Source organism: Trichomonas vaginalis, chromosome II (genome assembly GCF_026262505.1).
Source record: "Trichomonas vaginalis G3 chromosome II, whole genome shotgun sequence".
Taxonomy (NCBI): Eukaryota; Parabasalia; order Trichomonadida; family Trichomonadidae; genus Trichomonas; species Trichomonas vaginalis.
The window spans coordinates 503,137-527,260 of NC_067204.1; the positions used below are offsets into that span (position 1 = coordinate 503,137).

Here is a 24,124-nt window from a genome sequence, read left to right on the forward strand (position 1 = left end):
CTTAGACTAAACACTTACATTTTTACGCTTGACTTTTTACAATTGAACTTTGTTTGCGTAGATATTGAAATTCTGAAAGAAGTATGAGGGTCTTGTATGACTTTGTACTTTCTCCCAATAGTTCATGTCTGTCAAACTTACCTGCCAATGGACTCTTTCATAAGTTCCATGGAAAATCGGTCTTCGGACAATCCGGGGGAAAAAGTTACAAGTCAGTAATATCCTCTTTACATCCTACTTAAACTCTTTGTCTGTCCTGTACACATATTACGACTGAGATGTTAAAGTGTCTGAGCTTCTAAGAATTTCGACAATAATTCTTGTCTCTGTCTTAACAAAGGATGAAGGCGAATCATCTAAGATAAGAAGACATCTATGAGGGTAATCTTCCAATCGTTAAGATTGCAATTTCTCGAAATGTATTCTATCTCTTTCTGTTTGTTTCTTGAAGTTTTCTTCTCAATATTTCTCTGCATTCCTCCATTTGGGTCTTTAAACTTAGAATTTATATACTCATTTATAGCATTATACTTCAAAACTCTTCTTTAGGTACTTCTTTATCCAATCTAACAAACTCAGAGTCTTTTATACATAACTTAACTTTAGACTTCTTTATTTAAATATCTCTTGAACGAATGACGGTTTGGTCAAATTGACCAAAGTACTACAAATAAGAACTAACTCATCAATGGGTTCTCTCATCTAGTCTTGTTGTTGTGCAAGCCATTTTAAGATTAAGTGAAAGTCTTACCCGACCCAGTGCGGCAATTTAGACCTGTTATACCATTCTGAGCAAATAAGAACTTTTCATAGATAGGCGTTATCTGAGCATTTCCTAATTCGTCTTGTTCTTATTTAAAACATTTCTCAAATTTCTTGTCAATGTCAGCAAACTTTTTTTCTAACATATTTTAGAAAATTAAATTTTATCTTTTTAGAAAATGTCTAGCGATTTCGCTATCATATTCGAGACAAAGCTTTCGACAGCAAAACATCTGTCGACATAAAATCTTACATAGTGTAAACAAGAAAGGTGAAATTTGTTCTAAAGTTCTGTTCTGGAAATATGACAAGAACCATTAAAACATTAGCATAGAAGTCTTTAAGTTTGTTCAATGACCAGACTGTTGACAGAGGATGACTCCGATTGGTACGAGATGAAGTCCAACCAAAACTTCTTAAAATGCAAGAAACACATTGCGCTGTTCTTAAATGAAATAGAAACAGAATAGAGAGCTATTAAAGACAAAGAACTGTTACATTAAAATATGGTTGCGCCAAATTTGACATAACTCACCAGAAAGAAAAAGAGACGAAAAGAAAGAAAAGAAAGTAGAAGGAAGAGAAGAAATAACCTGAACCAGTTCCAGAGGAAAAAGAAATTTTGACAATGTAAAAATAAAATTTTATTTTTAGAAACATTCTTGGTCAATGTCAAGTTCTCTTCCTCTTTAGGGAGCAAACACTGGCTGTAGACTCTAAAATCTTTTTTACTCCCAATCTTAACCTTGAGATTCAAGCTATGCTTAGACTCAGAATTTCATAGTCGCTCTGCTTTCTTTGGTTCATGAAGGTATAAGCAGTTGTTTATGCTTTGCCTTCTTTAAGGTTTGAAACCTTTCTGTCAAAACTTCTTTGACTGCTAACAAACCTTCTATGTCATAAGTCTTCAAGATTTCGCAGCCATTTTTAGTCACAATAGCAAACTTAACGGTTCGATGTTCCCAAACTTTGGCTGAATGAAGACTTTTCAAATGGTAGAAGTAAAACATTCAAATATGTGAATGGGTTCTAGTTTCTTAACTTTAAGTCCTGAACAATGTACTTTGTTTACTGAGATGAATTTTGTCATCTTTTGTCTATCGTGGATAAAAAAATTATTTTTTTTAAAATTTACTCATAAAAAATTTTTTTGTATATACACCATTCTGTACGGTCTAAAAACTTTTGACATTTGCCAAAATGTACGTTTATTAAGCTGTCATATAACCAATATTCTGACAATATTGTTATACGAATCGTACAATGACCTTTCATTCTAATGACCACAAAGTCAGTTTTCATCGTATGAAACAGTTCTATATACACTCTTGTTTGCTTCTAACAATGTTTGTCTCTCTTCTTCGGTATGTGGAATTTGTCTTGGAGATTGAACTTAGAAATATCTAATGTCATGAAATATGGAGAGAACAAGTGGTTGTAAAAGTCAGATGTCAACAATTCTGACAAAGCGTTCAAAATATTCTGTATCAGTGCATATGAGCTCTGACGTTCTGACAACTACATATTCTTCTCTGTCAGACTTTGCTAACTTCTCGAACAGCATTGTTTTGAAACATATTGAAGTTTGCCAACATTTGTGCACCAAACTCTTTGGTCTTTATACTTTCTTCAACAACTCCAACTTTGTCTAGATTATAAACTCTTCCAAAGCATCTGAGTTCAAACTTTTGTTTTATCTATACTTTTGAGTTCATTGCAAACATAGTTTCATTATTTCTCTATTGAGAGTTAAACTGTGCCAGCAGATGTTTTCTATGGTTTGTCATATTCGGAGTTCGAATAACTCTAACAGTTTGCATAAGTATTTCTGTAAAGAATGTGTTTCTACTGTTCCTTGTTTTCCAGATTATAGATGAGGCAGTTTCATTCTTAGCACTTGGATGTTGTAAATGTTTGCAAACCAACATAAGATTATACTCATAGACTCTTTCGTTTCCATTGCATATAATTCTTTGACATGGTCTAACCAAGGCTTTATAATATTTTCTTTCCATTCTACTGTTCGTTATTTATATCCAGTGAAGATAGAATAGAAGTTTTGGAGAAGGTGTATAGAACGTCTTTACCTCGAACTGGAAAAATCTTCTAACTTGACAATAAGATATCCAGCATCTAACATCTTTCATGCAACTTGTACAACTTTTATTTTCTTAAGTTTCTGTCTTACATTCTTGTTCTGAAACTATGTTGCTCTTGGTTTGTTAAAGGACTACATCCATTCTTTCGATGACATAAACATCTCTGGGGCAGAGTCGACATAAATGACTAAACAGTTCAAATTTCTCGACCTGCTATTGTTATAGTCTCTAAATGGACACATCATTTCCTGAGATGCTTGGAAGTCATAAAAATCTTGAAACACTCTATTCTTACATTTTTATAAAATAAAAAAAATATTTTTTTTATTCTTGACTTTGTTTTGTTCTTTTGTTGATTTTTCTTGAGCTATTTGTTGTTGAAGTTGTTCTTGTTAATACAATACTTTCACCAGTTGCATCTTCCAATTCGAAATTTCTGCCGTCATGACAAATACATAGGACATAAAAGTTTTACAGGAACAAAGTTTGCGTCAACTAATGTCAACGTATACTTGCCAAAGTGTTTGAGTTCACTAAGGGTTGAAAATTCTGCATTCGAATGAACAATAGGAAAACCAGCCAGAGAAAGTATTGTTTATACGGCATAATATCTTTTGGTCATTAATAGTTTCTGTCGACAATTCGAATAACACTTTTGAACCTAAGTTTGAAACAATATATAAGATTGGTTGCTTAATGTCAATGGAATAGACATTCCTTGTATGACACTTTTCCTGTTATAGGAAACTGTTGGTAGTAAAAACCAGAAATAAGTTTTGTATATATAGCTCATATTGTTTATAGTTAAACTCAGTCGGACATCCAAAACATAATGAAACCTGCTCTAGTTGCAGCACATGTTACACCCGTCCTTAAAGTATTAAATAAGTCAACAAAACCTGTTGGTGGTGATATCTGAGTAAGTATCTTCAAAGGAGTATTTTTTACCATTCACAACAATAAAGTCTCTGGTGTCAAAAGAGCAAAACAGGCTTTAGTCGTCATTGTGTTTAAAGTTAGTTTACAATATCGTCCTTGAGGACTTTGTAAGTTTGTTGTTATAGAATTATATGACTCAGGGTTTTTAGTCGTAATAGTATAAACCATTATATCTTCTGCCATTTATATATATTTAAAAGTTTTTCTGAAAGTGGAGAAGAACTTCATCTAAACTTTCACATGGCGTTTCTTGAAGTTCTCTGTCTAAGAAGTTCAAATATTTTGTAAAGACATAGAACTTTCCTTTGTCTACACGAACAAACAAAACAGGGTCTTTCATATCGTTCAAAAGTGTGTAAAGTCTTTATATGAAATAAAGTCTATATTATTTTTCTTCAAACATCTTTCAAGAAGTTTTGACATTTTTACTTAGCAAATAAATTTTAATGAAATGTTGTGGTCGTCAATATTTTTATGACGTCTGGGAAACTATACTTTAAGTTCACACGTTTCACCTCCTTTCATAACGTATATCTTGTCAATGACATTATATGAAACACCACAGCAACTAATGTCGGGTTCTATTTCTTTGATGTTTATATCGTCTGCCTGTCAAAAGTTTCAATAGTTCTTTCAAGACTTCATGAGGTGCAATGACATAATGAGTTCCACTTTTACAGGGTTGTGTTCGACCAAGTTTAACATTATACTTAAAGCTTGACAAATCTTCTCCTGAGTTTGAAGTTTGTCTTTAAGTTGTTGGTAGTCGTTTTGAATATCTGCAACAGAACTTAAGTCTCTGCTAACTTCAGGATATGTTGGTTGTTCTTTTACAGGAACAATTGTTATAACATCTTCGTCTTCGTATGGTTCCCACTTCAACATCTCTGTCTTTGACATTGACAACAACACTTTGACTGTTTGTTTGAGTTGGTGAATTTAACTTCACATCTGCCACCGCCATTAAACCTTTTGAAACACTTACGCTTCTATTTTCGGAAATGACATTTTATTAGAATAAAAGATGGACGTATTCGAGTATCTCTTCGAATTGAAGCAGAAACAAGTTTACACACACAAACAATACAAATACATTGACAGAATAGTTCTTTATACAAACAATGGTAAATGTTATAGAATAGCAATATTTGCTGAACCAAAATATTCATAAAGCAAGAAAGTTGGTATAACTGAAATGGTGAAAGTTCTTGAAGCAGACAAAAATATAACTTCAAAACTTACAGATATTTCTAAAGTAAGTTTATCTTACAATATTATGTCAAAAACTGGCGTACTGTCAATATTTGACGGAGAGAAGTCAGTTCAAGAACAACTTACTGACCTGCTGCCAAAATCTGCTCGATGGAAGCTGTCGTTATGCCAATCTGAGGAGCCCCAGCAGGTTTCATCGAACGAATCTTCAAAAGAGCATCTTCCGTGAAAGTGCTATTGGTTTTGTAAACTTCTTTGCTCTCAGTTCATCTGGACCGTCTCTGTCACCAGTATATTGTATTTGAACTTACCAACAGTTGAAATACCACCATAAAGTCTTCTGAGTCAGCAAATGGAATGCCAAGCCAAAAGTTTGAACGGTCTCCATTTGTATATTGAGTTTTTTGACCTCCTGTATGAGTCCATACTTTCACATATGGCATAATAGAACTTTGCATTTCAGGGTTAATGGTTGTTGTGAAGTTGTTGTTAAAGTTCATAGCAATCTATGTCAAGTTGTAGACCTCATATCCTCAACTGTAGAATATTCTTCTCTTGGATAATATTTGCCATCTATGTTTATATGATATTTAATACCGGGGTTGTAGAAACAAGAATAGTCATTTATAGTTCGTCTGAACAGTACAAACATAGTATCTGCATGTTTCATTGCAGTTGTTAAAGCAATATCTGTTCTTGCACCTGGGTCAGCACTTTGGTTTCCAACTTCACCTGCAAAGTCTTTGACAGATATTTGGTGTATAGGGAACATAAGTGGAACGCAATATATTTGGCAGCTAAAGCATTTGAAATATCTGGGTCCAACATATAGACTGCAAGTCTGCTTTCTATTCTCTTGCATTCAAATTTTTTCGCATGTGAACTTAACTGGGTCCCAAGCAGTTTCCAGCAGCATTGAAATAATAGTTTACTTCATTGTTGAAGTTTGAGAAACCAAAGTCTAAGTCAACTTTGTCTTTGCAAAAGTCACAGAACTTGGCTCCACCAGTTCCAGCTACAGTAATGCTGAATGGTCTTGTGTTGGTGCAATGACTAAGTTATTTTTGCTTGGAGTAAGTTCAATAAATTTTTCCTGCCCAGTTTGGCAAGTATCTTAAAAACCTGAAGATGAGGAAAGATGACAAAGGAACTCTAAGTTTCAGTTTACTTTAGTGGCAGCAGTTCCATCTGAACCAGAAAGGTTAACATAAACTCCTGGAACGTTAGGGTCAAGTCTTCTTATTTCTCAATATTTGCATACTGGTCTGTTTGTTCTCTAGCTTGTGGTTGTACTGAGTTTCTCAAAGCGAACCATTCATAGTTTGCCCATGTTACTGTTTGAACTAAGTCAGAGTTAGAATATATCTTATATCCCATGAAAACTTCTGGAGCATATTGGTATCCGACATAGAAAATTCCATTGCAACCTTTCTTGTCAGACAACTTGGCAGAAGGTTTTATTTCAATGTCTTGTTCCACGTATAAGAATGAGTTGTCAATAGAAATAATATGAAACCTGTCGCAAGCAATATCTACTGTTGTTGAAGAACCTTCACCAAACTCACCTACATTTCCATAAGAAACAGCAGTTGTATATTCGTAAGTTCCAGGAACTATTTCTGACCTTCTAATGGCATTGTCGCATTCGTTATACCATTCGGAAACATTTCCGTTCATGGCATCCAAAACTGTTGGCGTTATATTCTGAGCGGCGTACATTTCATATGGGTAAAAATATAGAATAGTTGGATTTATATATCATAATAGAACCCACTCGGACCAAGCTTTACTTTCTTCCTGACTGAGTTTTTAACTCTTCTTTCCTTCATTGCCACTACTTTCACTAGATGAAGTTACTTCTTCACTACTTTCACTTTGTTCTACTCTTCTCTTCTCTTTGGTGTCGCTTTTGGTAACTTGCCCTCTGCTTCAAGTTGTTGCATCTTTGCCTCATGTTCACCCAGTATTGTAAATTTCCCATGTCCTTTTTGCCTTTGGGCTCTGGTCGCCCATCTCAGGTAACCTATATCCTAGAAAGATTTTGTCATAGTTTGTATTTGAGTCTTCGCGTATTTTTGCATGACTCTTTCCTGAGTTTCCGGTTCAAGCTCTTCAAACAGAGCTTGTCCATATGGAATAAGCTCGTTTCCAAATATATGTTTTTGTAGCCATTCTGGTTTTCTTTCCATGTTACCAATAATATCTTTTGTGAATGGGAAAGCTTTTACCCAACGTTTCAGTCTTGGGTCATTTATTTCTGTAGTTTTTTATTTTGTCATGGAACATGTTTTTCAATACTAACATTTCATTTGGTACTGTCCATTTGAGTTTTCTTAAATATTCATCCCTTCTCAGTTCATTGTCTGCAAAGTAAGTTTTTATGACATTTTGCAAACTTTCGTTTGCAAGGTCATGTACAATAGGTTCTCTTCCTTCTCTCTCCCTAACTTTCTTTCTAAACTCTTCACCAAATATACCATCTCTATGGTTCTGTGTAGTTCTTTGAGATAAATGTTCTAGAACGTCAGGTGTTATATTTCCATCAGCCATGTTCATTTCATACTGGTCCAAAATATCTGCATCTTTCATATCTTTCAATGGCATTAAAGCCGCGCTGAAAATACCAGCTATATCTGGTTCACCATTCACTTCCATTGCGTCTACAACTTCTTGGAATTGTGGTTGTAAGTTTATGAACCACCTATCCGGATTAGCTTTATGACCCCATCTCATTGTAGTTCCATCGTCTGCAGAAACAAAAGTAGGTTTGTTTCCATATTGGCTAGGTTCTGAATGAACTTTAAACAATGTTTCATTTCTATATGTTTTGTTGAAATTTAACCTTTTATTTTCACCGAGTTCATCCAAAGATTGAACGTTATATGCTCGTAAGTAAAAAGGATTGTTGTATTTGTGTACATTATCTTTCAGTACTTCCATTCTATGCTGGATATTTTCATCTGATGTTGGAGTCTTTTGTATGTCGGCGAACATTTTTCGATATTCTTCTACTATGTCAGCCGAATTTTTCTTAGACTCTTGGAAAGATTCCATATTCTCCGCATACTCTTGTTGGGGGTCAAGATTTTTCGGCTGTTCCAAATCTTCATCTAGTTCTGTGAAGTTAGTTTCCAAAGGAGGGACTTGTTCGTTTCCTTCTGGCTCTTCTAGCTGTTGTTGCTGAACTATTTCTTCCATGTCTGGTTGTATCTGAACTTCTTCCTGTGGAGTTTCTTGTACCTCATCTGCTGGCATTTCATATATTCCGAGACCGTTTTTAACAAGTTCCCTATTTAAGCCATCCGCATTCATAACCCTTTCTTCTTTCGTTCCGTCTCTATTTTTTACGCGTTTCATGAAGATAGTTGAATTATCATTTATCTCTGACACCAAATATCTTGGAGTAAATTCATCCATGTCATTTGGATGATATGCTATTAAATCATATCCCTTAGCGAGCTTGTATTTTCCAGGTTTGAAATTATATCCCATTTGGTGCTGAACCATAAAGCTAAATAGGTTCGGGTCAGTATTTCCTTCCTTGAACTTTCTAATAGCTTCTTTATATCTGTCACTAAAGTCAAGAGTATCTGGGTAACCATAGTCTTCCTTAAGCATTTTTAAGAATTCTTGGTTTCCTTGTTCTCTACTTCTTTTATGTCCTTGCTCTGTTTGTGGTTGTTGCTGTGCAGTGTTTTGAACTGTTGGTTGTGGTGTAGTGTTTTGAACTGTTGGTTGTGGTGTAGTGTTTTGAACTGTTGGTTGTGGTGTAGTGTTTTGAACTGTTGGTTGTTGTGTTGGTTTTGGTGCATGCCTGTGTCTGTGTCCATGTGACGATGTAAATGTTTTAGGTAGTCCTGGTGCAGGTGCTTCTCTTGGAGGGTTTGGTGGTATATAAGTTCCACTAGCTAGTATATAAGTTCCACCAGCTGGTATATAAGTTCCACCAGCTGGCACATATGTTCCATCTGCAGCATAATGTCCTACCTGACTTTTCGTTCTTAAGAAAGCATTTACTAGGTCTGTTTTGGTCTGTTGTAACTCTTTTTCTTGACTTTCCACAACAGTTGCTCTAACGGCGTCATAGGCACTTTGAACTGCCTGTCTCGTTGCTGCATCTGTTATTTTCGTCATATTTTGTGCTACTTCTCTTAACTCGTTGTCGAAACCTTCAGACTTCAGTTTCTTTCCAGATGAGAAGTCGTTCACTAGTTTCACCTTACTATGAAGAGCTTCGAAGGCGTTCTTAAAGTCAGCATTCATTAAAGCTTCATTTGAACTGTCTTCATCCGCTTGTATTTTTGTCCTTATTGACCCTATAAGTTGGGCTGCTTTAGCGTTGGCTTGGGCATCTAACCAGTCATTGTTAGCTTTTATATATTCTGCGCTTTTCATTGCCTTTTGCATGGCTGCGTCGTTATTTTTACTTTCTTGTGCTAAGTTTTCATACTGTACGGTTTGGTTTTGCAACTGTAAAAGTTTTTCTGCCTTTACATTTGCTTCAACTTCTTTTTTATACTCATCGCTATCCATATATGTCTTCAGGGCTTTTTGTTTTATCTCTTCATCTTTCAGTACTTTATATTGAGTAGTATGGTTTTTCAAATTTATAACATCTTGTTCCATTTTTGCTACTTCTGCTGCTTTTTCTGACACTTTTTTCGCATATTCCTCTGTACTTAGTTCTTTCAGTTGTTCTTCTTTCTTCTTTTTCTCTACGTTTAACTCATTGAGTTTCTTTGTGTGTCTGTCATATTCTAGTTTCTTTTCGTTTTCACTTATTTGTTTCTGTATGTCTATGTTTGACTTTTTGACATCTGTTATTTGATTTTTGAGTGAACTCAAATTCATTTGACTTTGAGGGTTATAGGCTGTTCCGTCTGCAGCTCCACCATAGCCTGCCATTTTCGCTAAAAGTGCCGCTCTTAAACCTCCACTCTGTGCACCAATAACTCGGTTTAAAAGCATAGGGTTGCTTGACATTTGTTGCAACATAGTGGGGTCATTCATAATTTGTTGTTGCAACTGTTGTTGTGGTGTCAGTTTTACTATTGGATGTTTCAATGCTCTCTTCCTCTTACGTATATTCTTACGTAGCTTACGTGGCATTTTAAGTGAAGTAAAAAACGGTTTTTGACAGATGTTTATATGACACTTTTTGTTCAGCACAAAAAACTACTCGGTCAAAGTGTTGTCAGTTTTGTAAAATAACCGTCCTATCTCCGTGCCTATGACGATGAAATCATGAAAATTCAAGAGGTGAGAAAACAGGTGAGAAAACAGGTGAGATCTCACCTCTTCACCTAAACTTTATTTTTGTCTGATTTTACGAAGAAGTTTTGACAAAACATTTACGAAGAAGTCTTGACAAAACATGTACGATGAAATCATGAAAATTCATGAGGGTAGAAAAGAGGTTAGAAAACAGGTTAGATCTAACCTTCTACCCTAAACTTTATTTTTGTCTGATTTTACGAAGAAGTTTTGACAAAACATTTACGAAGAAGTCTTGACAAAACATTTATGAAGAAGTCTTGACAAAACATTTACGATGAAATCTTGACAAAACATTTACGAAGAAGTCTTGACAAAACATTTACGATGAAATCTTGACAAAACATTTACGATGAAATCTTGACAAAACATTTACGAAGAAGTCTTGACAAAACATTTACGAAGAAGTCTTGACAAAACATTTACGAAGAAGTCTTGACAAAACATGAAAACATATATAATTTGTGAAAAAGCGACACAAAAAGTGTCACCGGCTGGGGTTCGGTCCTCCTCTTGGGTCTTGGGCAAAATTTCTTATGGGCTAGAGGGCACAAAGTGCCCGGAAGGCCATCCCAAAAAAGAAAAAAAAAACTTCATTATACTCATCAACTTCGGGGCTAGAGGGCACGAAGTGCCTGGAAGCCCCACTCCCTTTTTTTTTTTTTTTTTTTTTTTTTATCTATTTATTAATTTAGCATGACTGACGAAATCAGGAATTTTTATTGTCAAGGAAGTTAGGATAATGATGAAATTTAATATCTCAAACAGATGAAAATACGTTATTCTTAGTAATTAGGAAAAAAGTTTTTCCACTTCTACGAACCTTTTTTAAAAATAAAAACCAATTTTGTTAAGAAATTCGTCTGAAAACCAAAAAATTCGAGAATTTAACAGAAAAATAAAACAAAAGATATCATTAACATTTAATTGCAGTGTATATTTCCAAAAATAATCAAAGATTTTAATTCAATTCAATTTTACAATCCTAACGAAAGGTGTATTGCATTGGTCATTATATGTGAATCCAAATATACAATTTATTTTGTAATCGGTAATTGTCAATGATTTGAATTCATTGAAAAAAATGAAAATGACAAACAGCAAAAAATCAATCAGAAACACAAATATAGTATATTGATCAATTTATGAATTGTGAATTAAAATATGTACGTGTTCTCAATCTTTTTATTTTTGAAAAAAATCTTTTCACAAAGCATTTGGTAATATGAGCTTAACATAATATATTTAGTGGGCTTTCAGATGAATATTTTTTGAATAGTTTACGTTCGTAGTTTATTCATCACAAAACTAAAACATTTCGATAGGATGGAGTACGCAAAAGATATTATCGAGACAAGACATGTCAGGAAGTACAAAAATAGGAGCGAGAAATGCCAGCGCGATCACAAGATGATATTTGAAAGGGTGAAGCTGAATGGAATCAAAATGGATTTTGTTTCAGCTTATATTGATCGTATAATTGGCACAAAAGTTACATATCTTAACCTATTATCTTTTGCCATTGACATTTCTTCGGTTTTAGAGATCAAACTTGATAGATTAGCAAAAAGAAATAGAAATGCATTGTTATGCTGGTATGCAGAAAATTGGGAAAGGATACAACCTCATATACAAAAGCTTAAAACCATGAAGGAATATAATCTGAAGACACAAATCGATTTATCAATTTCGAATTCACCTCAAAACCATCAAATAGACGAAAAAGTGGATCCGACAAATTTATGGCAGCTCCTCAATCATCATTAATAATCGTACGTCGAATATATTCATAGTTTTAATATCCAATTCACTGTTTGTATCAAATCATATCATATAATATTTTTTTGTTGAGGGAATATTATTATGAAATAAATACTTGCTTTTACATGCAATTTATCCATTAAATTTTACAACTTTTTGTGAAATATATTTTTTTATTGAACTGTAAATGAATAAAATAATCATGAAAGATGTATAACGCGATCTGATTGCAATGAGCCTGAATGCAGGGCGATTGCGAGGTTAAAAGAATTTTTTAATTTTTATTTGGAATTTGGAGCTAATAAAATACGCATTAATTGCATAAATATTATTTTTAATAAAGTTCCTCTTTATATTGTATAAGAGTTTGGAAAGCGAATAAATGTAAGAGAATATAATATGAAAAATGATATATAGAATCTATTTTCTGAAGGCTCTGTATGATAATTGAGGGCAGGGTTTATAACGAAATATAACAATAATCTTGTAAAAAATTGAGAACTTATCAATTTTTGAAAAGATTTCCGAAGCATTCAAAATAATTTGAATTAATCAATTCAATCTCATTGAAATGATGTTGGTGAACACATAAGTATTATTAATTTTAGAATAAAATTATTTTGACTAATTATTCAAAATCATGTATTCAAGTTTAAAAACCAGAAAATATTATTTAGAATATAATTCTCGATATTATTGTCAAGAAAAATTTTACGCCCATCTACATTCAATTATATTTTTGTGAATGAAAGGCGAATTATTTTTACTAATTTGTGACTTCATTCTAAAATGCGCTCAAATGCACACTAATCATTAAAATTCAACTTAATTTTCATTTTCAAAATTTTTTGTGAAAAAACTAAATTCAAGGCATTTATAAAAAGATTAATAACCGCTCAATAATATAGCATGTAAACTTTATTAGAATCGAATTAAACAAAAATCAAAAATAAGAAATTTCAAACATTTTGATAAACGAGTTTTCCACCGAGATAAGTTTTCAATGGTCGAATCAAGTGGAGATTATGGACATCGCATGTGAAAATATCTTTATCCCAAATTACGAAATCTGATATCATATCTTTTTTGATTTGTCCTTTTTTGTTTTCTTCAAATGATGCGTACGCGCCATTTATCGTATAACTCTTTATCGCTTCTTCTATCGTTAATCCTTGATCAGGGAGATAAGGTTCAAATTTTCCTTTAATATCTTGACGAGTAACAGCGCATTGGATGCCCGCCATTGGGTTTGGAGTCTCCACAGGACAGCCCGATCCATTACTAATGTTAACTCCCGAGTCTTGAAGAGTTTTGAAATTATAAGAAAATTTCGCTCTTTCTTCGCCAATTCTTTGTTTAACAATGGTGATATCATAGTCAATGAACGCTAATAACTTGAGCTCAGTGAACTTCTTTAGTATTTCTTTGTCCATTATTTGGCAATGAACAATTCCATGGCGAATATCCGGCTTTGGATTCTCTTTAGATACTTTCTCTATTGTATTAATCAGCATTTTCATTATGCCATCGCCAATTGCGTGTATTGCAACTTGAATATTATTATTATGAGCGATTTTTATTAAATTTTCCAGCAGTTCTTGCTTGTAGACCAATATACCGATCTTGGATGGATCATCACTGTACGGTTCTTGCAAAAATGCCGTTCTGGCGCCGAGAGATCCGTCTCCTAAGAGTTTTAGTGGTCCGATCTTGAATTTATCGCTACCGAAGCCAGTTTTGTATCCTTTAGAGATAAAACCTTCCAATGCTTCTGGAGTTTTGATCTGGGATTGTTGATTAATTCGAACATTTAATTTTCCTTCTTTTTCTAGCTCTTGATAAGCTTGAATGACTGTATCGTATGGAACATCGAAACATGTGAAGTCATCTGACTGAGCAGAAGTAATTCCGAACTGATTTAGTTTTGTTGTTGCAGAAAAAAGCATTTTCTTAATATCTTCGAGGGTTGGCTTTGGAACTACTTTATATACCATGTATTGAGCATTTTCTTTAACAATACCTGTAAGTTTTCCGTTTGAATCTTTTTCAATTTCGCCTCCTTCTGGATTTGGCGTATTTTCGTTGATATTGGCTAATGAAAGACCTAGAGAATTGACACATGTAACGTGAAAACACACTCTCATGATGTAAATAGGATAATCTTTTGAAATTAAATCTAAATCTTCTTTGGTTGGAAATCTTTTTTCTTTTATGAAGTAGTCTTGGTTCCATCCTCTCCCAATGATCCATTTTCCTTTTTCTGGTTTTTCTTTGTCGATATAATTTTGAAATCTTTGAATAATTTCTTCAATTTATTGGGATCCGACAAGATCTACCATTGTAAGAGAATACCCATATCCAAGGATATGTAAATGTGAATCATTAAATCCAGCAGTTACTGTTTTTCCATTAAAATCAATTTCTTTATCATGAGGAATTAATTTAAGCGAATCATAGCTACCAACATCTAAAAATTTCCCATCCTCTTCAATAAAAGAGTCTACAGTGTTTGTTCCAGTGTAGATTTTTCCATTAAAATATAAAATCTTCATAAAAATAAAAAAGTGACATCAATGATAAAACCAGATCTTGAAAATATAATCTCTGGATCATGAACAATAAAATCCATTCAATATAATTTTTCGTCACTTTTATATCATACAATAATCAACATCGTAATCATTTTTATTACTTAGATTCATTGTTTTTGATTTATAGAAAGATATATAATGTTTATTCGAAATGAAGGGACCACTCTTCATTAAGCATCAGATGGCAATTGATTGTTGTCACTCCATCAGCGAATTCAAATTCAAACTGATTTCCTTTGTCGTCAGAAATCTTTGATGGTTTGAAATTCAGAACAGCTCTAATTTTTTCTACAAAAACATCGTAATTCTGAGCGAAATCATTTTCTTTCGACAAGTTCTTGTTTGTCATGACCTTGTCTTCGTAAAGAAACTCTCTGTACACATTCTTCTTTTCGAAATCGAGAGACAGTCCGTCATCATCGTAGAACCTTCCATTTGCCTTTCCTTCTCCATCCAAAGCAAAAATCAGAGAAATTGGGAAATGAGACATGTCGGTGCTCGTTTTTGCATATTTCTCTCGCTTGGAAACAACCTTTCCTTCTCTCAACAACAATAATGTTCTGCCGTCATCAAATGCTGCAATGTCAGATGTCACTTTTTGAAGTGAAGTGAAATAATAAAAAATATTTTCTTTTGGAATTACGAATTTTCTTTCTTTTTCTATTTCGTCGAAGAAAGGAACGACCAAAAGCGAATCTCCGAGCATAAACTCATCATCAATCTCAGAATACTCGTCATTTTCGTATTCCAAAAATAAAGGTCTCAAAAGTGGCAAACTGTTTTCATTTGACACTTTTGCTAAAGTATAGAAATATGTCAGCATCTTATATCTTTCAATTACGCTTTCTCTCATTAGCTGCCTGTATTTCTCGGACTTTCTCGCGTAGATTTCCCTTCTGTCAGATTCCCAGCAGCTGTGTTCTCTGAAGAAAGGGAGAGTGAACGCACAAATCTGGTACCAGCGGGCAAGTAACTTGTCGTCTGGCTCGTTGTTGAAGAATCCGCCGACATCGGATCCGCTGTACGTGATGCCGCAGAGGCCGTACTGGAGGCACATTAAGCAGGCGCTCTTGAGGTAGCGGTAGGAATTCATGTTATCTCCGGACCAGACAGCGGAGAATTTCTGGGTTCCGGCGAAGAAGGAGCGAGTGAGGACGAATGGGCGCTTGTTTGTTTTCTCTAGACCGCGGAATGTTGACATGGAATTCAGAAATCCGTACAAGTTGTGGACTTCTCTCTCTTCTGTGTTGTCCACATGGAGGCAATCCCTTGGAATGGATGTATCTGGGCCTCCGAAACAGGAGATTTCGTTCATGTCATTCCAAATGTAAACATTTTGTGGAGTATTCGCATAAAGAGACGCCCACCACTTCTGCGTTTCTTCATTCAAGAAATCAGGCCATGAGGAAAGACCTGGCCAGCATTGACCTCTAAAAAGTGACAAATCTGGATTTTTGATGAATAAATCTTTAGATTTGCACTCTGTGTACACTTTGTAGTTCTCATCAACTTTCAGATGCGGATCAATAATTGTGACGATTTTGCGGTTTTGATCGTCAAAATTTTCAATCATTTTCTGATGAGTTGGGAAATTTTTTTCATCCCATGTGAAATATCGTTTTCCATCAGTGTAATCGATATCTAACCACATGACATCGTGTGGAACATCGAAATCATCAAGCGATTTAGATACCGTGGTCAGCTCTTCTTCAGAAAGATAAGACCAGCGACATTGATGATATGCGTAACTAAATCTCGGCCAAAGATATGGACGACCGGTGAGTTGAGTGTATCTGTCGATGACAAATCTGTTTGTACCTGAGAAGAAGTAGAAATCAATGAATCCGCCTTCAGAAATAAATCTCATTTCGGAATTCTTCGTTTTGTTGATATCTACCCACGTCTCTGAGGAGTTTGCCCACAGCAAGCCAGTTGTTCTGTATTTAGAATGTACAAAACTGTATGGAATTGCGCCATACATCGCCATTGGACTGTCTAAGTGGTAGCTGTTGATATCTGAGTTGTAGAATCTGATTGGCTCGCCATCTACTGTCGATCCTATTGATAATGGTAGCGTGTGTGAAGCTAAACCTGAGATATGATTTGATCCGAAGAAAGTAAAGGACATTGCGACTGATGTTGGACCATTCTTGATTGGATCTTCGAAGTTATTGAACTTGTATGGCTCAAATAGCTCTGGATATTTCTCTTTTGAGCGGTTTTGTTCAAATACTGCTTTATCATCAAAGTTTGCAGCGAAAGACTCTCCGTTTTCATCTTTGAGCATTATATAGAATGGGTTGTAGTTTATGATGAGTTCTTTGCTGTCAAAATTGAAATTTGCTTGTTTTTCATTTTTCGAAAATTTGACATTCATATTGGGCTTTAACGATGATTGCTCGATGATGTTCTCGTTCGTGGAGATGTTATATCTTGTAAATTTCTCTGATTTTTCTGGAGAAATTATTACGTGAGCAATTGAGAGTTTTGAGATTGTGACCATGAGTAATAGGTATTCATCGTATGTTTTATCATGGATCCTTGCACTCAGCATGAAAGGATTTTGAATTACTGAATCTGGAACAATTTCCCATTTTTGTTCCTTGACAAAGCGATTCCTGCAACAGAAAGGTGACTGTGAAGACTTCCTGTATAAGGATGGATTCAGTTGATCATAAGATTCGAATGGTAAATTCATTTTTAAAAAATTGACGATAAGAAAAATATTTTTCTGAGCAATAATCGTTCTGATCAATTACAAATGTTTCATTTGATCATATAATAAAATTATATTTATAAAGATGAAATGACACTTTTTATTTAAAATGTTTTCGTTTCTTTTATTGTCTTTTATTTCATGCAATGAAAAAGAAAAGATCTTCAAACAAGTATATAACAACAAGATAATTGTTCTAGATGCTAGTGGGTCATCCAAACAAGACATAAATGGTTCATTGCAAATGACTAAGCCAGAATACGCAATTTATCCATGGAATAAGAGATATGATTGGTGCTCTAACTGTGGAAAGACATATTCTGACCACCCTTACCTTACATTTTCCTTAAAAAATAAGAAATTCAAAGTTTCCGGCTATTTCCTTCGTGCTGGATGCTGCTATAGTCGTTGCTGCTGCGAAGATAATGGATACTGCGTTCATTGTTGCCTGTTTAGCTGGGCTCTTCAGATTTCTAACGATAACAAGACTTGGACCGATATCCACAAGATAGAAAAGGACTACGAGATGAGATATTGCAAAGAGAAGAGCTACAACTTCGATAAAACATATGAAGCTAAGTACATTAGGCTTATCCAGACAGAAGCTTGCCCTGGAGATCCCCCATGCATTGCATTGAACCAAATCGAATTTTTCGGATCTGTAATAGACGAGGGAATTCAGGATGATGAAGAAAATTTTGTTTCATACCACGATGATGACGATGATGTCAGTATCATTGGACATATCTCAAAGAATGGTAATGTAAAGGTTAATTAATATTTTAGTATTTGATAATTGTCTTATAAATGATATTTCTTAAATAATTTTTATTTTCCAACAATTATGATTTCTGGTATTATTCTCAAACCAATGCTAATAGTTTCCCTTCTCAAAGAATGAAAAGTGAAGAAATTAGGCCTGAATATTTCATATTTTGTAATCACTGAGTGCTAAAATATTCAAAAATCGTGTAATTGTTGATTTTGATTTACAAGGACTTTAGAGATTTGATCAGAGAAGTAATGAATTACGATGAATTTTATATAAAAAGTGATAAAAAACATATAAAATGGTTTTAGTAAAACGGCGTGAATGTCTAGTGAGACAGTAGAAATTGATTATACCACCAGCGATATTGTTACAATTCCAGATCATGTAGATAAAAATGCAGTTAAATATATTAATGTTCACAAGGAATTCAAAAAGGTACCTTTTGGAGCATTTGCAAACATGCCAAACCTACTTAATGTTGCACTTCCTAATAGTATGGAAGGGTTTGATGATAATATCTTTATATCATCTGAAACAGCAATGCCACGCTTCTATATTCCGCCTAAAGTTAATAAATTACACGTAGAAAATTCATTTGATTTTGCTTGTCTTGAAAGCTTTGATGTTGACCCTAGAAATCCCTCTTTTACTTCTGAAAATGGTGTTTTGTATTCAAGAGATAAGAAAACATTGATTTCATTCCCTCTTTGTCGTAAAGTTTCCTCGTTCACAGTGCCAGATTCTGTAGAAAATCTGTATTTTGCAGCATTTAACAGAGCTAGATATCTCGAAAGAATTGTTTTCCCTACTTCAATAACTAATATGAGTAATGAATTCTGCTTCGGTAATGGAGATGTTTTGAAGCAAATTTTGGTTTATAGAAACACTAATCAAAAGAAGCCTTACATTGGAAATTCATTTGAGGAGACTACTTTCCAGAAAGAGGATATAGTTTATATTTATCCATCTAAAGTTAAAAAGCCAAATGAAGTATTTTCATTCAGTTTTAATATTATCTTGGCTTGTTTAGAATTGTCGAACGATTTTTCACAAAATTACACTAGATTGTCTTATCAAAGCTTAGGAATAATATAAAATATTTTTATTTATTTTATCTTCGTCTAATTATTCTAAACGCGTTATATAAATAGACAACGATATCTTGAGTCTTCATCGGAGTTGCAAGATCTTCAGATGGTTCTTTAGTTCTTGTTGGAACCTGATTGAGTGTAGGTGTTGAAGAAGGAGTTCTCTTTGGAATTGTAGATGGTGAAGGAGAAGGAGTTCTCTTTGGACTTTTAGATGGTGATGGAAAAGGAGTTCTTTCAGGGAGTCTCCCTGAGCATTCTGCAGTATTTAGGTGATATAAGCTAGTTTTAAAATAGATTGAGTTTTTTGTAGTGCAACTATATAATTTTTGCCTTATAGGATATGAACATGAATCTATAATTAATTTACCACTTTGACAATAAAATAAATAATTTTTCACTGTATTACTATTGAAATCGCAATGGTAATATGTCAATTGACATCCATCCGATTGAAAGAAATGTAAACCAAAAAGCCATTGTTAACAATCCTGTATTGATCATTCCAAACATTGTAAAATTTACTAGTACCTGAGGCTGGAGTTCCAAAATTCCATTGATTTACCATTCATAGGCAAACCCTAGAAAGGAATTGCTAGGTTAAAAAATTTGAAAATGTAAAGTATTCAATTTAAAATTTCTGACTATATTATGGGCGTGTAGTGTCTACATAAAATTATTGACATCAATTCCTGCACATAAAATTACTCAGTCACACGTCTTGTACCTAATGACACTAACTTTCCATATTTGAATGTGTCTTCTGATTTATTACTTTCCTTTGCTATCATTCTTTGACAATGTTATTGGAGTAGGCATTAGCAAGTTTTTTGGAGTAGGCATTTGAAACTTCGTAGTCATTTTTGTGGAATCTATATTGAAGTTCTAGTGCTGCTGTTAATTTCATTTGAAAATAAAATGGAGATGTTTTTTGGAGATGGAGTGAAAAATGATTTATCATGAGATGTCCCTATTTTGAAAATATATCCATCAGACATTCAAATATCACTACAACTTTAGTTTACATAAGAGCTGGATTACTGCTAAAGAATACTTCTTGTACAATCCAATCTCTCTTCAATTTTTTATGAATGATCATATGAGTAAATATAATTTGTTTCGATGATTCAGGGGACTATAAAATATATTTACTATTTAAAAATATAATTTGTTTCGAACATTGGAAATTATCCCCATTCCTTCGAAATAATTATAAAAACTACATCATATTATGACCAATTCCATAATCTTCTTAATTACTGTAAGTATGTACATGAAATTGTCTAAATCATTATAAGAATAAAATGATATCTCTTTTTATAAATAATAAATAAAAAAAAATTAGGAAAAAGGAAAAATATGAAACAATAAAAATGAAGTATAAGTAAAAATGTAAATGTTATACTAAAATAAACGTGTTGATCTGCTTAAATCTTAGCATTCTTGCCGATATGTCCGATTATGCTGATATCTTCATCGTCGTCGTGGAAAGAAACGAAATCTTCTTGTACATCGTTAATGTCATCATTTGCAACAACGTCTCCAATTAAGTCAAATTTGTTGATTGCGAGGCAAGGAGGTTCTCCAGGGCAGGCACTTGTTTGGAACACGCGGAAGTATCTGGCTGTATAAGTCTTGTCGAGCTTGTAAGATTTCTCACGGCAATACTTCATTTCGCTGTCTTTCTCTATGTGATGAATGTCTTTCCAAGTTTTGTTGTCGTCGGAGATCTGCAATGACCAGCTGTATAGGCAGCAATATACGCAGTATGAATCATCTTCGCAGCAGCATCCCCCGTAACAGCATCCTGCACGGACATAATAACCATCTATCTTCATCTTCTTATTTTTAATGGAAAATGTTATATAGGGATGATCATCGTATGTTTTTCCACAATTGGAGCACCAATCATAATCCTTATTCCAAGGATAAATTGCATATTCTGGTTTTGTTAACTGTAAACTGCTGTTAATGTACTGTTTTGATGATCCACTGACGTCAATGTCAATTACTTTATCATGGAAAACTCTTTGGAAAATACCTTTCTCTTGTTGACTTTTGGAAATGGAAAAAAGTAATGAAAGCATAGAAATATTTGTCACTTTTTCTATCTGAAATGAAGCACCAAGAAATCAGCATGAAAATGATAATATGTTCAAAGATGGCTATTCTTCGATAAATACCAAACATTTGTTAAAATTGCACTTTATTTAGAAATCAATAATCTGAATTATGGCTCATAACCTCATAAATGAAACAGAATAAGGATGTCAATTCGGAAAATTGTTTTCGTTTTAGGAGAATATAATTTTCCGTTTGGAAAATTTAAAAAGTGAGACGCGCAGGATTCGAACTTTATTAAAAGTTGATTTAAATATATTCTAGTGTGGAATCTAAGGATAATATCATATTTAAAATAAGAATATACGAGTTTAGGTAGTTTTATTTTTTTCGATAAATTTGAGAGTATGTACGTTTAGGGCATCAAAAGTGTCAATTCGCTCAGCGAAAGCTGAGCTAGCTTCGTTCTCGAAAGAATAGGGAAGGAGTGAAGGAGAGTCATACAGATATTGACACATTCATATCATTTCAACAAATTTTGATCAAATTGAAATTCAATGAAATTCAATTCACTTCATATCCTTCAGTCAGTACATTGACATCCTTCTACATCACAATTATAACTCGGGCATCAATAGTTCTACAACTAACTCAGAAAAAAACAAGATTTTTCCTTCCAGCTTACAGCTTTTAAAAAGTTTCGATGATAAAAATCACTCTACTCTTGTTTATCGATATGTTGTGATAGTAGGTAAACGTATTCTTATCGATTTTAATAAAAATATTTTTACGAAAATCTGAGCCAATTACAGAGTTATTCATAAAGTCCATGATAACTGTAATTACTTCATCTTTGTTTTATATTTGAATAAACAATTTAATTTAATTTGCATAATATTTTTTGGTTGAAAGACAGGAAACTTAGTTGAGTTTGTATTATTTTTATCGTTTAATTCATCGTATCAGTGAGTGATCCAGATATTTAAGATATTTAGAAAAAAATTATTAATTTGATTAACAAATTTTAATCAAAATAGCAAAAATCTATTTGATAGCTGTAAGCAAATAATAATTTCTATTTCAACCAAAATCACTTATTTTCATCTAAACGTATAAAATTGTCAATTTTATGAGAATAAATTGAAAATCTCATGAAATCTAAAGGAGAGTAATATTTTTCAATTTTCTTTTGTTCTTTGTCTCAAATATTTTCTATTGGGAATTTTCTTGTTATCAAAAAATAATTTTAATATTTGTTTATTTCATTACATACAATAAAATTTTAAAAACTCTATTTCTTCACAAGAAAATTTTTTTCCTTCATATGAAGAAACATTTTGTTCTCCATTTGATGCTGAGTCTAAATCTCGATTTTTGAATTTTCTTCTTTCCAAATTTCTTTTTTCCAAATTAGAAGTTTAATTCAAATTTTCAATAGTTTATATATTTTCTCAAACCGTCTTAGATTTTCTCACTTTTTAGGGATTTTCTCTCAAAATATACAAAAATAGTAATACCAATACATGTGTCTAATATACTTTAAAACCATCGTGACAAAATTCAAAAACGAAGAGTTCTTCTCTCCAAATAGAGATGCGAGTTTCCGAATTTTTTTAGCCCTGGGATGTCATAACCGCTGCGGTTTTGTAAAATTTGGGATAAATTTTGACAATCCATTTTTTGTGGGATGTACGTTTATATCAATTTGCTCGGCGTTTGCCGAGCTATTGTACAATCCTACTCGAATTCATTACGCAGCCCTGGTCACTCAAAGGCCGGGGCATACAATTACAAAATAGTAGAGTGAGACTCTTCTAATTTCTTCCAATCACAAGGAAGATCTTAGAAGAGCCTCACTCTGCTCGAACACATTACGCAGCTCCTGCTCAACAATGAGCAGGTCTTACCACTTTGAGAGGCTTTCGCTCGAGTTCTGATGCAGATCCCAACGCGAGCGAGAGTCTCTCAAGCAAGCTTCTAATTCGTAGCTAGAGTTTCACTCTTATGAACTGGCAGCCAATTTGAGAGACTTTCGCTCGAGATCTAATGAAAAATCAGAACTCGGCCAAAAATTGCCCAAACAGGCTTGTAATTCGTAGCTATAGTATTGATCGTATGGATGTGTTGCCAATATGAGAGACTTTCGCTCGATGTCTGATATTGCATCAGACATCGAGCGAAAGTCACTCAAAACAGCTTAGACATGTCTATTTTGACGGCATTAAATGATTTCATAGGAAATGTCTCAGTTGTTAATTAAGTTCACGTGAGCTTTTATGAATGAAAATAAGTAAAAAAAAAAAGAATTTTCTCAAAAAAAATTGTGTACGCATTGAAATTTTTATCTATAAATTTAGATATGTCATCAATAATATAATATAATTTTAAATTCGTGGAGTACACTTGGGATAATTGAATATGGGCTACCCCATCCCAACCTCTCAAACTTCCTCTGAATTTGGACAAGGTATCCCAATCCCAAAGACCTATCTGAATAAAATGAAATAAGTATATTATATATATTATTTATTTGCTAATAATGAGCATAAATCGCTAAAATTATGAAGAAATTAAAAATTAAAAATTAAAATTAGAAAAAAATGTTGATTTAATGAGAGAATATTGTATAAAAATAGAATTATTAGCTAAAATACGTATTAATTTTATGATATTTCAATCACATTAACGAAAATCGCCCATTTTTAATTCAAATGGGCGGGAAAAAAAATAAAATTCCAAAAAAAATTGAATTGGGGAAACGATAGGGGACGGGATATGAGAAAACCCATATGTTTGGGAATTTTTCGCATCACTACTCCAAATTTTTTTCAAAATCAAAAAAATCGGAT

The 24,124-nt window shown here is 33.4% G+C and overlaps 10 protein-coding genes across 10 annotated transcripts, besides 1 other annotated feature; 3 read left to right on the plus strand and 7 right to left on the minus strand.

Moving 5' to 3' along the window:
* Nucleotides 1-7,802: part of a mobile genetic element that runs on past the window's edge.
* Nucleotides 6,470-6,731, minus strand: TVAGG3_0460560 (uncharacterized protein; the record flags this gene model as incomplete). The annotated part of the gene is made up of 1 exon (XM_051235046.1): nucleotides 6,470-6,731. A coding segment is annotated over one exon (262 nt), but the record flags the coding sequence as incomplete, so codon positions are not given.
* A 1,379-nt stretch (nucleotides 7,803-9,181) lies between the features above and the next one.
* TVAGG3_0460570 (protein of unknown function, DUF4106 family) lies at nucleotides 9,182-9,545 on the minus strand (the record flags this gene model as incomplete). Its single annotated transcript, XM_051235047.1, has 1 exon — nucleotides 9,182-9,545. A coding segment is annotated over one exon (364 nt), but the record flags the coding sequence as incomplete, so codon positions are not given.
* TVAGG3_0460580 (protein of unknown function, DUF4106 family) lies at nucleotides 9,545-10,121 on the minus strand (the record flags this gene model as incomplete). Its single annotated transcript, XM_051235048.1, has 1 exon — nucleotides 9,545-10,121. A coding segment is annotated over one exon (577 nt), but the record flags the coding sequence as incomplete, so codon positions are not given.
* A 1,403-nt stretch (nucleotides 10,122-11,524) lies between these two features.
* On the plus strand, nucleotides 11,525-12,603 carry TVAGG3_0460590 (uncharacterized protein; the record flags this gene model as incomplete). The annotated part of the gene is made up of 1 exon (XM_001308459.2): nucleotides 11,613-12,053. The coding sequence occupies one exon, from the start codon at nucleotides 11,613-11,615 to the stop codon at nucleotides 12,051-12,053; it is 441 nt and encodes a 146-aa protein (XP_001308460.1).
* A 403-nt stretch (nucleotides 12,604-13,006) lies between these two features.
* Nucleotides 13,007-14,191, minus strand: TVAGG3_0460600 (hydrolase activity, acting on carbon-nitrogen (but not peptide) bonds; the record flags this gene model as incomplete). Its single annotated transcript, XM_001308460.1, has 1 exon — nucleotides 13,007-14,191. The coding sequence occupies one exon, from the start codon at nucleotides 14,189-14,191 to the stop codon at nucleotides 13,007-13,009; it is 1,185 nt and encodes a 394-aa protein (XP_001308461.1).
* A 168-nt stretch (nucleotides 14,192-14,359) lies between these two features.
* TVAGG3_0460610 (amidohydrolase family) lies at nucleotides 14,360-14,599 on the minus strand (the record flags this gene model as incomplete). The annotated part of the gene is made up of 1 exon (XM_001308461.1): nucleotides 14,360-14,599. One exon carries the CDS (start codon nucleotides 14,597-14,599, stop codon nucleotides 14,360-14,362), a length of 240 nt encoding a protein of 79 aa, XP_001308462.1.
* A 159-nt stretch (nucleotides 14,600-14,758) lies between these two features.
* Nucleotides 14,759-17,360, minus strand: TVAGG3_0460620 (glycosyl hydrolase; the record flags this gene model as incomplete). Its single annotated transcript, XM_001308462.2, has 1 exon — nucleotides 14,781-17,336. The coding sequence occupies one exon, from the start codon at nucleotides 17,334-17,336 to the stop codon at nucleotides 14,781-14,783; it is 2,556 nt and encodes an 851-aa protein (XP_001308463.1).
* A 103-nt stretch (nucleotides 17,361-17,463) lies between these two features.
* On the plus strand, nucleotides 17,464-18,132 carry TVAGG3_0460630 (uncharacterized protein; the record flags this gene model as incomplete). The annotated part of the gene is made up of 1 exon (XM_001308463.1): nucleotides 17,464-18,132. The coding sequence occupies one exon, from the start codon at nucleotides 17,464-17,466 to the stop codon at nucleotides 18,130-18,132; it is 669 nt and encodes a 222-aa protein (XP_001308464.1).
* A 205-nt stretch (nucleotides 18,133-18,337) lies between these two features.
* Nucleotides 18,338-19,794, plus strand: TVAGG3_0460640 (ribonuclease inhibitor domain-containing protein; the record flags this gene model as incomplete). The annotated part of the gene is made up of 1 exon (XM_001308464.1): nucleotides 18,448-19,221. The coding sequence occupies one exon, from the start codon at nucleotides 18,448-18,450 to the stop codon at nucleotides 19,219-19,221; it is 774 nt and encodes a 257-aa protein (XP_001308465.1).
* A 733-nt stretch (nucleotides 19,795-20,527) lies between these two features.
* TVAGG3_0460650 (galactose-binding domain-like family) lies at nucleotides 20,528-21,301 on the minus strand (the record flags this gene model as incomplete). Its single annotated transcript, XM_001308465.1, has 1 exon — nucleotides 20,642-21,301. The coding sequence occupies one exon, from the start codon at nucleotides 21,299-21,301 to the stop codon at nucleotides 20,642-20,644; it is 660 nt and encodes a 219-aa protein (XP_001308466.1).
* Between the last annotated feature and the right edge of the window lie 2,823 nt (nucleotides 21,302-24,124).